General features: G+C 48.0%; 1 protein-coding gene across 1 annotated transcript in view; it reads right to left on the bottom strand.

Moving 5' to 3' along the window:
• Nucleotides 1–15,679, bottom strand: part of AGBL1 (ATP/GTP binding protein like 1) — a 265,668-nt gene that overhangs the window by 208,501 nt on the left and 41,488 nt on the right. Inside the window, exon 5 of the mRNA XM_019533180.1 lies at nt 10,830–10,867. Coding sequence (XP_019388725.1) covers nt 10,830–10,867 — 38 coding nt within the window. The remainder of the gene's footprint in view (nt 1–10,829; nt 10,868–15,679) is intronic.

Genomic DNA, 15,679 nt, shown 5'->3' on the forward strand with positions numbered 1-15,679 from the left:
GGATGCTGCCTTAATCACGTGCTTCCAGGTGCTGGCGCTCTACAAGAAAATACTGTGGGACGTGCAATAAAATGACAAGGCTGGGCGATACTGCTGCCCAAATTTTCTGATGCACGTTTTCCTCATCTCACTGGCCCTACCTCATGGTATACAGGGTTAGCACTACACTAAACTCAAGGCAGTTCCTTCCCCTTTAAAGCAGCCTTTGACTGAACATATGATCCCAACTGGGCCACCGTGCTCCTCATTCCAGCACTCGCTGGAAGCTGTCAGGAGCATGTTAATCAACCCATAAGGCCAGGGAGCGTATGGGAAGCCAGAGCTCAACTCCCTGAATACCGATCAGTATACGTCTCGCAACAGATGGCTCTTGGTATGGGTTTTCCAGGGCTGGTAGGTTCCAATCCATTTCTAGTTCATTAAACAGAGTGCCGGAGCCACTTACACCTAGAGCATGACATTCATCAGCAAGCATTTGCCTTATAGGGGAGGGTGAGAAGAGAGGAAAAGAGATTAAGGAAGAGAGAGAGGAAGGACACAAGATTTGGGGCAAGGAAGGTCAGTAGCGAAGAGGAGATTAGAGGTCGCTGGGGCAGGAACAGAGCTTGGAGGTGAAGGGTAGACTGCCCTTAGCCTCAGGAATAGGAAGGAGGAGAGAGGGCATAGTAGGAGGGGTGAGGAAAGGGCACAACTCCAATTGCCTCAGTCTGTTTTCTGATACATCAGCAAGATCTTATCCAGGGAGGCAGGGGGTAGCAGGGCCAGGCCACACACCGCACTGCCAAGACACCCAGCCCTGACCTGCAGCCTCCCAGGCCCTGCACACAGCAGCATTTCCTGCCATTCTGCTTCCAGGAAGCCCTCCGTTGGTATGGGAATACATCCCTACTGTTATTCCAGTCCTGGGTACCCCACGCTACCTGTTATTCCTTCTCAATCCCTTGCCCCCCAAACTCTGCTGATGCACCCCAACTCTGACCTGCACTCCTGTGCTTGTCCCTGCCCCCTCTCTCCCATCCTTTAGCTGTTCAGGCCATGCTTTCAGCTCTGGCAACTGTGAGCTTGCAGGAGACCACGCGTGTGTTACTCCTCTGACCTTCACTCAGTAGATTGTTTTTTGTTGTTGTGCTAGAAAACTTTAATTGCTTGAGAATCCCTTATCAATCCCAATGATTTTATTCATGATTTCCTGTTAATCCTCAACCAGCTGTCATGTTTACTAACCTCCAGGATGACTAACCTCTTAAATCAGTCAATCTTCCTTGAAGAATTACTCGGGGAGTTCTGCAAAAGTCAATAAGTGTATAAAACATGACAAGAGGAAGAGCAGAGTCAGGGAACGTGAGGTGGGGATAGTTTGGACCAGGCTTAGCGCTCTCTGCACTGCAAAGAGACTAATGAATCAAACTTAAATCCAGGGATCTGCAGCCCTGTCATTTAGTGCTTGCATCCATTTCCCTGAAACCAGGCTTTCCGCAAGGATGCAGGCAGGGTGGACAATTGACAGAAATTTCTAACCTCCCAACATACACAAAATTCCTGAAAAATACAACATGCAGATTTTTTCCTGCCTTTCAACCAGTTTTTCTTCAAAGTCATGACACCTGGCTTCTCTTCCTGGCTCTACCACAGACTTGAATGCAGAATCACCCATTTTCTCCATCTTTCCACACTGATATGCACAGAAAACACTGCAGTCTAAGGGCAAAGCATCCTTATTATTTACCTCCCTTAGGTTGCATGCAGTGCTTCTCACTTCTGTTGTTCACAGTGCAAGTGTTTAGATATTGAGGGTACAGCCTGTTCCAAAGAAAGGAAGATTTTGGGACAGGACAAAATAAAACCCAAAGGTCAAAGGCTGCTCAACTCCCAGGGCTGGTAGGATTTGAATTCATTGTTCCTGTCTAAAGTTATGGCTAGCTTCATGTCCAGCTTCCTTTGACTCACAAGCTCAAGGGCATTTATACACAAGCTCTGAGAGTGGGGGGAGGTGCATTAATTAGAGCAGCTCCAAGAGCCACTCTAAGTAAAGCACCTGGAGTGTAATGTGTATTAGCAGCCCTGCTGAAAAATGGCAGTGGGAGCACTTTAACTAAAGCTTCTCGAACAAGCTTTAGCTAAAGTGCCCCACCACCATTTATCAACATGGGACACTTGATGCACGTGATGCTGAAGCACGATTATTACCATGCTCCAGCAGACTCGATTTATTGAATCTGCTCCAACGCGCTGTAATTACAATGCGTTGGAGCAGCTTTGTTGCACACGTATAGGCGCCCCAAATGACCAGGTATCAATTTATAGTTGGGTCAACAGGGGGAAGCATTTGCCATGAGCCTGGACAAAGGCCTCTAGCTAAATCAATGATTCAACCAGGGTGCCACAGCACGCTGGGGTGCCTTGAGATCCTTTCAAGGGTGACGCAGGATGCCACGCAATTTTAGCACTGTTAGGTTTGCAAACATGATTCATGAGACGCAATGGGATCCTATGAAATCTCTCAGTATGTTAAAACAACTCTGATCTGCTGTGGTCTTTCTGTGCTCTTTGCAACAAAAGTGCTCTGTTATTTTTCTGTAGCCAAAAAGCCAAGTGAAAGCTAATAACTGCATTTTCCAACGGTGCCTGGAGTCGCAAAATGTTGACAACCACTCCTCTAGATCCACAGCAAGGTACTGGAACCGTTCTGTCCCCACACCCTCAACTGGACCAGGACAGGAAGGTGATTATTTCTCCCCTAACACTTGGACCACTTGGGATCAGAATTACTTGCAATGAACCAAGATTGCCTGTCCCACCAAGAAGTTCCTTTTTGTCCTCCTGGCTGTCGCCTCATTAGTTTTGTCCCACTCTCCTTTCTTTGGCAGGTTCTTTTCTGCATTTCCTGTTCAGTTTTATAGTCAACAAAGCAGGGATAGTATCAAAGGGGGGAGAATGCCAAAATCTCCAGAAGGTAGGCTGGAAACCAAAGACCTCCCCAACTGTCTCTGTCTGTTGGTTTCTCCATCTAAGTGATGCACCTGTCTGTGTTTCTGTCGGTATTTGGCAAAAATGCAGATGGTGGGAATGAGTCACCAAGATAAAAGCAGCACTGTACAGATTCGTAGGCAGCAAGAAGTCAGTTCCTCCCACGGTAGATTTGTGTATCCTGAGTTAGTTGTCAAATGCTCTTTGCTTCTTGACCTTTTTGCCTCTTATTCTGCTGTGCTGCAAATTCTCACTCAAGTTCCATTGCTGCCTATGGATAAATGAGGACATATCTGGGCCAGTCTCTCTTCCTGAACATAGCCAGCCTGCCATGAGACAAGAGGCATGATTTGCTGAACTGTTTCCAGAAAAAAATAATAGTAACAGGTACATTCTACCTGAAAGAGCCCCAACTGGTGTTGTATCAGATAGTTAGGGAGGTATCTAATCTAGCAAGGGGATCACATGAAAGAGAAATAACCAGGCTTCTCCAATTTCAACTTTTTCACAGATTGCTGTGTGGGAGATCCCAAAACAAGGGTGCGAGGCAAGCAGATAAATGTTAAATACCACTAGCCAGCTGTCACAACTGCACCATAGCTTTTCTCATTTCCAGTGATGGTCCTGAAGCCCACTCTCCCAATCCCATCCCCTCTGCAGCTATTCAGCAAGACACGTGGACCAACTGAGAGCACCCGGCTTATCTACTCTCATAACTGAATTACAGTCGACCTGAAATATGATGAGGAAGGCACTGCTTAGTAGGCAGAACAAAGAGATATTTATCTTTCTGTCTATCTATTTAAATCTCTTTGGGGCTCTCTTTGTTGTTCTCAGTCGACGATTCGTTTTGTCAGGAACATACATTTCCATGGTTTGGAGCTAAAATGCTCTGTGCCATTAACCCTGTGAGCTCCCAAGGGAGTGAAAGAAGTAGGTCGGTTCTCCACTGTCTACCAGCACTTGCCCTTGGGGATTACAGGGCATAAAACTTTTTCTCCAAAGGGAGAACAACTATTGTGAGCCCATTGTTGCTAGTGAGAAACATCAGAGCTCCCTCTAGAAACCAGTGGTTTCATTAAGACGCTTGATATCGTTTCCAACCCTCCAAGGCTTCCAAGGAAGGTCCTGATCATGTCCCACCTTCTGCACAGACAACCTGCAGGATGGCAATTACAGACTCAGCATTTATTTTGGTTCTTAGGATTTCACACTATCATTGTGGCAGCTGTGCACACTGGCATGAAGATAAAGGTGCAAAGGTGACCCATGGGTCAGTACGTTTCCCTCTGTGCCCAATCCACAGGAGAAAATAAATCTGGTACAGGCTCAGCTTTACTGTACATTGTAGGCACTCATGCTTTCAGGTCCTGGTTTCAATTTCTGATGTTGGCCTAAGTGGCATTTGTCACACCACGATATATTATGACCCAAGGACCGTACTCTGACTGGCCAAGGTTCCAGCAACAACTGATCAAGACTAAGGAAGGGAAAACCAACTCCTTTGAAGCTTTCAAGTCACCCCAAAACAGAAACAAATCTTGTCCGAGGTTTGAAAAATGTTTCGTTTTTCTCCTTTACTTTCCATTTTCGCAGCCCTTTCTCTTCCTGGATGGAAGCCAAATTGAACATTGAAATTCCAAGAGAAATGCTGTTTGCACAAAAATTCCAACTTAGCTGTTCAGACCAAAGTTGTTTGAAGAGTTCAAATAAGGAGAGAGAAATCTGGAGAACTTCCCCCATGCACAGCCTCTGACCTTTGTGAAGGGTGCCCAGCATTGGTGGCACAAGCACTGTGCCTCTGCCAAGACGTGTGCTTCTCACGGCACCAGCCAATTATCACGAAGAGAGACATAAACGATGCGATGCAGCATCTTGTCATCTCCAATCTATTATTTCACCCTCAAGGGCATATCCCGATGGGGAAAGACTTGTCTGATGGCAAAATGGAACCATCCTTCTGCTCTTGGCCAGCCGGCCCAACTGGACCGTGAAGCCTCCTTGAGTTAAGAAAGGCCAGTGGGAACAGGAAATGAAAAGGACACCCAAACCCACCTTCCAGTCTCCTGCTGACACTGAATTATCAGGGTCTTAAAAAGACATGTGATGAAGTCTCAGGAATGGAAATGGAATCAGGATATCTACTCCCCTTTCCAGAGCAAAGAGATGAGTCTGGAGTTGATGGGAGTGATGGATAAGCACAGCCAACATTTGCCAAATTCAGATCTAGATTCTGATTCTCCAGTTGGTGTCAGACATGGAAATGCACAGGTGGACCCATGCCCGGCTATAAAACCTTTGCAAGGCAGACCTCTCCCCTCCCCTTTCTCGCAGAGCTTATCTGCCCGCTGCAGGGACCTTTCAGGGTGCAAAAGACCCGTGCTGGAGACTCTACCCATCAGATGCAAGACATAATCCGCACGCTTGAGTGTATAAAGGAGTGAGAACAATTAAATAAAAGGTTATGTCAGGGAGGAAGTCAGGGGTGGGGGGACAAAGGTGCAGGAAAGGAAAGACTGGGGGCAAAGAGGGAAGAATTCAAAAAAAAGGAAAAGGGGAGAGGAAAAGAGGAAGGCAAGACATAGAAGGAGGAGGAAGGTCATTTGCAATAACGGCTGCCAATACTAGAAAATCCTCTCGAGAAGACAGACGTGCTCGGGAGGTCAGTGCAGCCTGTCTCTTTAAACTGCTCATTACAATTTCACGGGGAAAGCAAGGCATCAAGGTCCCTGCCTGTCTCCCTAACCCTGTCCCTTCAATAACCACTGAGCAAATGACTCCGAGATTGGCTCTAGCTAATTTCCTTAAAGACATGCAAGCTGCTAACACTGGGAAGCACTGATAGTCAGGAATAACAAATATGACCAACATTAGATTAAAATAACCTGCTGATAAACAAATTACTCACCAAAAATAAATATTGGATTAAGCAGTGGTGGGACCTGGGATAGCTATAATAAGAGCACCACCATGTGGTGCTGGAGCGAACCAGCTGGCTTGTAGTGTCACAGGGCCAGGGCAAGCAGGAAAGTTCAGGTTTAACCCCTCAGACCCCGCCACATAGATGTTTATCCTGATTTCAACAACCTAGTTGTTTATCGCCCTCTCCTCCAAAAAAAAAAAACCCTGATTTTGTACTATGGCTTTTGGTACCGATTTGGCATTGAGAAAAGCAAGAGGATCACACAGGTGTCGTAACAGTGGTTGTGGAAGCTTCCCTCTCCCCTGCTGTCTCTCGACTTCCAGCTTGAATTGCAGCTAGCGTTGCCAACCCTCCCGGATTGGCCGGGAGTCTACTGGAATCGGCATCCATCTCCCGATGACTACTGAAAGCAATCCGGGAGATTGATACTGTGAACGGGCTGAACAGTACAATTAATGACATAACGTCATACTGAAAAAAATAACATCTCCCAGAACAGTTTCAGTTAGAGTTGGCAACCCTAACTGCAACCCAGCCCCCAGCTATTGGAGACCCGGGCTTCTTCTGACCAAAGAAAGGGCCCAGAGATGCCTCTTCTGAGACTGCTAGTCTCATCTCGTGCGACATAATTAAGACAGGATATGACACTGAGTCTCCAAAGGGGAAAAAAGCCAGTGCAGTAATACCAGGGGATGCTGGTTGCCTTCTGGGTGTGGTATGACACTGGGAGGCAGATCAGAGTTGTTTCCACCTCTTTCCCCGGCTCAGCTTGTGACTTTTGGTGAGGTGCTTTACTTGGCTGTGCAGTGGAGCCCATCCTTTGCAAGTGTGCTTGAGGACCGTGTCCTGTTCGTGTGGGAGCGTGAAAAGGGCAGTGCGCTGCAGCTGGGTAGAAATTACCATTCCAGTCCTTTCCTAACAGAGGGTGCAGCTCATCAGAAATCCTAGGAGACACTTACTGTAATATCCCAGCAGCTATTCTGTTGGCAAACCTGGCATTTTCTCTGCTCAGCCAGACACTCACCAGGCAGGAAAATTTACCAGCTAATGACAGGCTGCTAATTTCTGCTTACTTCGCTGCCCTCTGCCCTAAGCAGCTCTCAGACAGATCCTGCTCCTCGCATTCGCTGCCCTAGCAGTTCCCCAGCACTGACCAGCACCGTGCAGGCCTTTTGCATCAGCTTCTGTTTGGCAAGAAAGAGGCAAGACTCAGGCCAGAGACAGAAGCTTACAGATAGCCCTTGGCTGTGCAGGTGACCAAAGTATCTGCAAGGACTGGAGGAAGCCTGAGGGGCAGGGTGATGGATCAGTGTAAAGACATAAGGGAGAAACATTGCCATAATTGACATCTGCCAGCTTCAGTTAAAACTATAGTGGATACCTTCCCCATTGCAATTGTGGGCCAGAAGCAGAAGCAACTTCCCTCCCTCCGACATCCTTTCCAAACCTAGTAAGTGACCAGTAAGCTAACGCCTCCACCGGGAGTGATGTGAAGTGTTCATGTTACCCTGCAGGAAGACCTCGGAGCCTGGATGCTTTCTGGTCCCCTCTGCATGACAGGTGCTCTCCTCCTCACTCCTGGCAGGATCTAATCCCACTACCGGGGCACAGGCAAGCCACTTTTCCAGTGCCCAGAACAATGCATGTGGTGGCTCATATGGTCATTTCTGTGCCCAGCACCAAAATTTCCACCCTCGTACAGCTGAATGCGCCTCTGAACCATGCAGATTGCTTTCACAACATCAGCCCCATTTGATTTTGTCCTTTGTCTTCACCAGCATTTTCCAAGCACATGCTCAAAGACATTTCCCCTCTGCTCACAGCCTCATTACCATTCAAAGACGCTATGCATGTGGACGAACCCAAATCACGATCTCGTACAGTGACCCTTAAACTGTGGACAAATTGATAAGCTATAAAGCACGTGCCAGTGGTCTGTGAAGAGACGCCTGCTCACACGAACATGACGTCCCCTCCTTGATTCCAGTCAGGTAATACTTTAAAGACCAGCTAAAAACAGACGATATGCTTTCCTAATGTCACTTTTCCATGTCACTGGTAATGCTGGCAGGGCCACATCTATATTGGCAATAACAAATAGGAATGGAGGTCCTCCACATGAGACCAAAGACAGACAAGTTCTCCACAGCTCCTCTCCCTATTCATACACGGTCTATTCCAAGACAGAATAAGAATGCTAATCTGGACCATGTACTGATCACCCATGTGAGATTTGATTTCTTATGGACCATTTTGCACAGTAGATTGGTCAAATTACAGCTCATTTCAGTTTCTTCTCTGGCAGCATCTGATTTGGGTAACCAATGGGCTGTTTCAGGTTTGCGACTCCAGTGTGCACATGCTCCCCAGCAGAAAAGTCATGGAAGGGAGCAACCACAACTCAAGGTGAGCTGAGAATGGACATGCACAAAAAAGATTTCCTTCTGGCAAGAAGTTAATGTAGAATGACTTGAAAGCTGATCTGGAGTTACTGTGAGCTGTGGAGCCAGCAACCGTTGCTGAGACAGCCCTGCTAGACTCCCAGGCCCATCCCCAGCTCCCCCAGGGCTGCGTTCTTTCCATGGCCAACAACTGACCCAGTTTGATTTTAAAATCTCCCAAGTGATGAAGCGATTTCCCACCACTTCCCTCTGAGAACTATTCTCCACAGCCAGCTGCCCCACACTTGGGGACAGCCTTGGAGCAGAAAGATTGGTCCCATCAACAACCTTTGGACAGCAGGATCCCACCTGATGCACCTGGTGCTGCTTCTAAAGCAGGAGCACCATCAAGATGCTTGTGCCGCCTCCTGAGCTTTCTGCCTCTCCTCGCTCCTTTCTATGCGCTTCACCTTTTTTAAATGCTAATTTTGCTTTTAAGTGGAAGACAGCTCTGGAGTAGCCCCACCACCCCCTTATTAAGATTTAGTGCCTGAACCAGAAGGTGTTTCCTTGTTGCAATAATATGACCTTTAAATCTGGGCAGCAAGGTTAATACCAGAGCATTATTTGAGAATTCATCACTCGAGCTGGTGCGACTCAGACATGATCCCATTGCAGCCTGCTCGTTTAAGTACCGCTTCCAGGGCTACAATTTTTCACAAATGCATTTATTTCTAATGCTTATGAAAAGGGGGGGGAGGGGGGGGAGGAAAGAAGGGAGGAGAACAGCGAGAAGGGCGGGGGGGCGGAGGAGAGAGTGAGAGGACAATATGCCACTATGATTTATTGTAGAGGAGATTGTCTGCAATAGTAGAGCACTCTTTCTTAATCAAAGCTTTATTAAATTTGGGTAATAAAAAGCTAAGTGCTCTTGGATGGGATAAAGGCAGAAAAGGGTAAAGCGTTCACTTTAAGAACATGCAAGCCAGGAGTCTGTGGGTTTGGGTGCCCTTTGAGCTAGGGACCCAGGAGTCCTCCCTTGGAGGATCAGGCATGAGAGATTGGAGACAGGTAGTCGGGTGTTCTTGTCTTTGATAGGTTTTTGGTGTGTGCTCATTCTGGGGTGCAGTTACTGTTTGGTATCTCCACGTATTTTCCATCAGGGCACTTGGTGCCCATATGTATTATACTGTGAAGATACCTCCATACCAGAGAGATTGTTGGCAGGTTTTGCATGTCTTGTCATGGCACGACCTAGATCCATCCAGTGTTGTGGGCTGGGTCCCATGATAACAGATGCTGAAAGGGTTATATGCTCCCTGCCATAGCTTGGCTACACCAAAGCAAATCGCTACCTGCCAAGACTGGCTTTAGGATCCGCAGGGCTTGAACCATGAGTAAGGATCAAATCTGCTGGTACAGGGGAATATGGGAGAGTAGGGTAGAAGTGGCCAACTTGGTAAGAAGCCCAAGTCTTCTCCAGGCCTCTCCTGACCCTCAGAACAAGCGACAGTACCGGGGCTGCAGACAGACATCACTTGAAGCTGAGGGTGTCAAACTCACCTCACACCCCAGGCCAGATACAGATCATGGGGCTTCTTGCAGATTGGATCCATGGGGCAAGCAGCAACTGCAGAGGGGCAGGGCAGGGCCTGCCACAGAGGCACAGGCAAGGTCATCAGCTACAGGCCAACTGGTCATGCGCTGCGGCAGAGGCAGCACATGTGGTGGTGGGGGAGAGGGACAAGTAGCAACGGGGCAGGTGGCCACAAGGTAAACGGGACTCCCTTGCCACCCCCTGGAGCATGCAGCAGGACTCGCTCCCCGGAGGATCAGGAAGGACATCATAAATCCCTCTAGCCCATCCTCCTGCTCAAGGCAGAATCATCCTCGACTAAATCAACCCAGCCAAATGCCTGCTTAATCTGCTCCTGGAAACTTCCAAGGGTGGAGATGCCACAGTTTCTCTAGGCAGCCTATTCTGATGCTGAACCACCCTCAGTCAGAAAGTCCCCAAATTCCCTCCCCTGCCAACAGCCCGGCAGGCCGAATGGAGCAGCTACAGAGGCCGTGTTTCACACACCTGCTTGAAACTATTTTAAAAGGGGACGGGGGATTTGCTACTTGGGAGAATGTTTCAGCAGTTCTGATTTAAGCATTGTATTTGTCCATTCTTTATATAACTGAACCAAATCACTGTATGAAAGAGCTAAATTGTACAGCGGTTTGGCTCCAATTACACCAGTATAGGAATGGAGAAACATAACAGTTACAAAGAACACCAATATAATTTAAATCCTGTATAAGAGCTGCATCTGCCATCCCCTTATACAGTTTGCTGCCTCGTCTCTAGATTGTGATCTCCTACCTGCATCAGCACAGAGGTATAGGGTCTAGGAAACATGGCAGAATATGTATGGCAGGTAATCCCCTCCCGTTTCTGAGCAGAGTGCTCAGAGGGGTGTGAGGTTAAGTGAACGGTAAGTGGGATTGGGCTCCTATGTAGGTAGACAGCACAGAAAGGAAAGTCTATAAGAATAAAAAGAGAAAAAACTTACTCGATTTCAGCAAAGCTGCCAGAGCCTCAATGGCTGCCCTGGAGGAAGGAAAAAATGGAGAAATAGTGTCAATTTCTTCAATAATTTCTTTAACGTTTGTCTTCATAGTCTGAGGGCCAGATCCCTGCTGATATCAGTCAGTGGGGCACCACTGCTGGGTACTCGCTGTAAACCTGGCCTCTGCGTTTGACTCAATCCAAAAAGAGCAACATTAGCTCTCCAGCTTGAACATTACACTCCTCTGTATTGAGTGTTATAAACAAACTCGCACATATATATATAAAAAAAAAGAAGTGGCAGGTTTCCAACCTTCGAACTATAGCCATCTACCTTCTGCACCAGAGGCTCAGAACAAACTTGGTCTGGACCCAGGATAACGTTTTGCCGCCTTCAACTTCAGGCTCACACTTCCCATCGTAATGTTAACTCTAATGTTCTGGCCAACTTCCCACTAGAGAAATTTCATTTGGCCCAATTAAATGTTCCCCTGGTAGCTTTCGCCTCTTCCTTTATTATCATTACTACCAGTATTACAGTCATGCATAATGGCACCAACAGAAGTCAGGACCCCACCGTGGTAGATATTGCCAAAACATATAGTAGGAGCCAACTTCTGTTCCAGTGGCTCACAATCTAAGCAGACAGGACAGACAAAGGGCTGGAAGGGAAAGGAACCCACAGAGACAAAGCGACTTGCCCAAGGCCTCAGAGAGAAAAATCGGTGGAAGCGCCTGGGGTGGAACCCCACCTCCTAAATCCTGGTGAAGGCGACAACCTCAACCACATGCTGGATAAGTCTATACCACTTTCCCAGCACTCTTGAGGGCACCACTGTCAGGTATTGCCTACCCACTTCTTGCTTCACACACCCCACACCCAGGAAGGAAGCAGTGAAGCCACACTAAGGACACATGCTAGGCATGCCAGAGATAGAGACCTTCAAAGCACTGGAAGGGGGATAGTACCCCTAGTGTGCATGAGTTTGGTGTGGGCAGAGTAGGAGTAAGAAGGCAGAGCATGCTAGAAAGCAATATCTCTGGAAGGGTATAGTGGGGACATACTCACCATCTCTTAATCCTTCCCCTTAGCTAGTGCTGAGCAACTTTGCTGGAGCAGAGCAATGACCCAGCCCCACCTGAGAGACATCTCTGTTTCTGTACTAACTGAGGGGTCCCGTTATGTTCATAATCCCATAGGCAAGAGACACAAAAGTGTACAAACCATCTTTGTAAAAGCAAGAATTTCTACAAAGGACCTTTTACCCTCTTGCGGTGGTGGAGGACTAGATTTTCACCATAGTGGTGGCACTGCCCACTGGGTTGTGGGTTCTTCATCCAAGAACAGAGACAAACAAATATGGGCGTAAATGGGCCAAGTGCATTCTAACCTTCCATCATGAAAGCTCTGTGCTGCCAGCCTTTGACAGCTCTACCATTCAAACAAAAGAGTGGTCATTTCACCAAGTCTAGGGACTGACATTACACATAAATCAGTTTACATGATCAGAACATGGTTTAAACACGTAACAAAACAGATGTTCAGTGCCCATAAGCGAGTTAGAAAATGCCTGAAACCAGTTTGAGATAAACCTGGTTGAAGATAGTATCAGTTTATGCAACGTCTGTCCCAGACCCCTTCCTGATTTAAGATAAAACAGACACCCCCAGCATCCCAGCATGGTCTCTGGGCTAGGCAGGGCTCTCTACTCCACAGCAGGTATGGATCCTCCCCTCTGGTCTCTGGCTGCAGCTCCGGCAGAGACTTGCAGGCACAGAGCATCTGCCTGGCTTTTCCCTGGTAAGCAGAGATTATTCCCCCCACCCCTTTGCCTTACACAGACACCTCAGCATCAGCTAGCAGACCACATGCTGGCTACGTGAGAGGCAATAAAGGCAAACAGGCTTTTTGGAGCTAATCAACAGGTAGCTTAATGTCCCTCCTTGGAAAAGCTGTTTAAGAAGAGCTTGGAGAGAGGCTTTGTTTTCTTAATAGGTTGATAAACACTGAGTTATGGGTGATAAACATTCCCTGCTGGGCAGACTGGGAAGGCGGGGAAGAATAATCAGAGCGTCCTGCCAGGGCTGGCCACACCCCCCTCAGTTTAGCCCTGTGAAAGGGTAGGGAGGGCTGCTCTAGTGGCCCCCAGTTCCTAGCCTGAGCCATTGCAGGCAAATGCCTGCATTTCTGGAATGAAAAGGGAATGTCTACCCACCTCCAAATCAGTTCAAGCTTGCAGGTTAGGCTAACCTGCAAAGATTGAATCAATTCAAGCTCAGACTTTTTGGATGTCTGTCCCTAGTGCAAAGGGCATCCCTAAGAAAGTGACTGCATGCTATGGTCATGTCCGACAGATTGAACATGCACCCAAGCCACTCAGCTACTGGGACCACAACAGATTAAGCATCTCTCAGGATTTGCTCTTCACTAGGAAGCCCAAATCCCACCCCTCATTCAACAACCCTCACACCCTTCCCCGACTGACTTTCCTAATCTTTACCCAGCAATGGCATCAGCTGCACTTCATTAAAGTGTCACCTTTCCAGCATGCTTTGGCTCCTATTCAAGAGGAAATGTCATCAAGTGGATTACACAGGCTGTTGCTGAGCTGAGAGTTCCTTGGAAGAAAAGAGCCAGCTAGGGAATCTCATAAGAGCCACAAAAACAGATGCATTTTCATGCACAGGTGACCAATGTCACCAGCTGGACCAATGCATGAACCTAGCCAACCACTACGCCTGGTTTTCAAATGAGACCATGACCACTAACACTTGCATCTCAGAAAACCTGCTAAAAAGAACCCAGTGTATCAGGGCATCCTGTATTTCATGACACGCCAGCATACAGAAGCGCCAGGGATCTCATTTGAATGGGATCAGAGTTGATCCTCTGTGACACAGATCCTACACAGCTAGTTTCAGAAGAGATTCTCCTTTTCAGGCCTGCACTTTTAGAGCAGTGCTATAGCTCCGCTACTATGAAGTTCCAAGCGCCCACAGCAGGTCAGATAACAATATCTATGAAGCTCTTCATGCCCATGGTTTCCTAACAACATAATCTCTCTCCAAACAAAATCCCCAAATAAATCGCATTAACTTTCATGTTGAACCAATTATCATCCTCCAGCTGCCGACAATACAATATTTATTTCCAAACAGCTATTTATTGTGCATCCAATCAGCAGCTAAGGGGGGAAAGAAAAGATGCCACAATAGCTCCTGCTGGTACCCAGGTACCAGGCTGACCTTCTTCACAAATGAAATTCTTTTAAAATAAGCCTGTCAGAACCCAGCGTCAGCACTACAAACATTACAGACTACAGGGGGAGGGGAGGGGGGAAGCCAACACAGTGGCTGCTGAAATTTCACCAGTGAGAAAGCAGGAAAAATACCGGGGCTTCTGCAGGAATTAGACAACAGCCAGTTGGCTGCTGGAAAGCGGCGCAGTGGCCAGGAAGTTAGAAATGTGGGTTCTAGCACGTTTCCCACACCAGCTTGCTTACAGTGTTTGAACCTGCATCTCTGTCTTCCTAAGTACAGTGCTCCACTGACCATATTCAAGGTTATCTGATCTGTTATCCAGCACTCCTTTTAAAGCCACTGCCTCTTGCATTTAATAGTCATTGGATCAAATGGTATAGTGAGTAATGTACCCGAGAAGTTTCTGCTTCAGCGGGAGCGAAGGTCTAAGCTAGAACCCAGGGCCTGCTCTTCTCCAGAGCAGCATCCACCTCACTGAGCTGCACCCCCTTTCACTTGCTATGTTCCTGCTGGCCCCATGGGTTCAAAGCTTACCCAGGTGAGAGGGGCCTAGAACCTGCATGTCCGGCAGACTGAACACGCACCCAAGCCACTCGGCTACTGGGACCAAAACGCAGGTTGGTATCTAACACCCTTTAGTCACCAGCTTCTGGGTAACTATATTTTTGTGACTTATGTATCCACAGTGAGCGTTAATACATAGCTGCATAACTGCCCAGCCACAGCACTGAGCCAACTGTGCCGCTCAGTCTGTGTGTGCCACTTATGCAGCACAGAAACGGAGGAGACGGGGGTGCAGGTGGTATTCTCCTCTCTTAAGGAGACAGGGGCACAAGTGGTATTCTCCTCTCTTCTTCCGGTGAGTAGGCGGGGACGGCGACATGAGCCCTGCATTGGTGAGGTCAACCAGCACTTACACAGTTGGCGCCGCCAGGCAGGCCTTGGGTTCCTAGATAATGACCCGTGCTTTCAGGCAGGGGGCTTGCTGGGGCGGGATGGGCTTCACCTCCCTCCTAAAGGCGAGCATGTCTTCTCTTCCAGGTTGACTGATCTCGTATGGAGAACTTTAAACTAGCCTCGCCGGGGGAGGGGGCCGCAGGAAGACGTGGAGACACCACCCAAGCAAGACAGGTGACAAATGCAAGGAGTGCCCAGGTAAGAAACAGGGGTCCAGACAGTCTCCCAATTTGGGTGGTGGCACACGCACCTAGGCAGGGCCTCAAATGCATATATACCAATGCTCATAGTATGGGGAATAAGCAGGAGGAACTCGCCCTCAGAATAGCCAGTTCAAACCCAGACATAATAGGGCTTACAGAAATGTGGTGGGGTTCATCCCAGGACTGGGCAGTTAGCATTAGGGGCTATAGGCTTTTCAGGCAGGATAGAGAAGGAAGGAAAGGTGGGGGTGTGGCCATCTATGTCAAGGAGCAATACACATCCTCTGCCAGCAGAATGGGGTCAGAGGGGGGGCAGGCTGAAGTGCTCTGGGTCAAGATACAAGGGGACTATGGGGAGAGGGATTTAACGGTGGGGGTCTACTACAGACCCCCCAACCAAGGGGAGGAGCTGGACTGGGAATTTTCGGGCCAG

The sequence above is a fragment of the Crocodylus porosus genome, unplaced genomic scaffold (assembly GCF_001723895.1).
Source record: "Crocodylus porosus isolate Cpor-Errol unplaced genomic scaffold, CroPor_comp1, whole genome shotgun sequence".
NCBI lineage: Eukaryota > Metazoa > Chordata > Crocodylia > Crocodylidae > Crocodylus > Crocodylus porosus.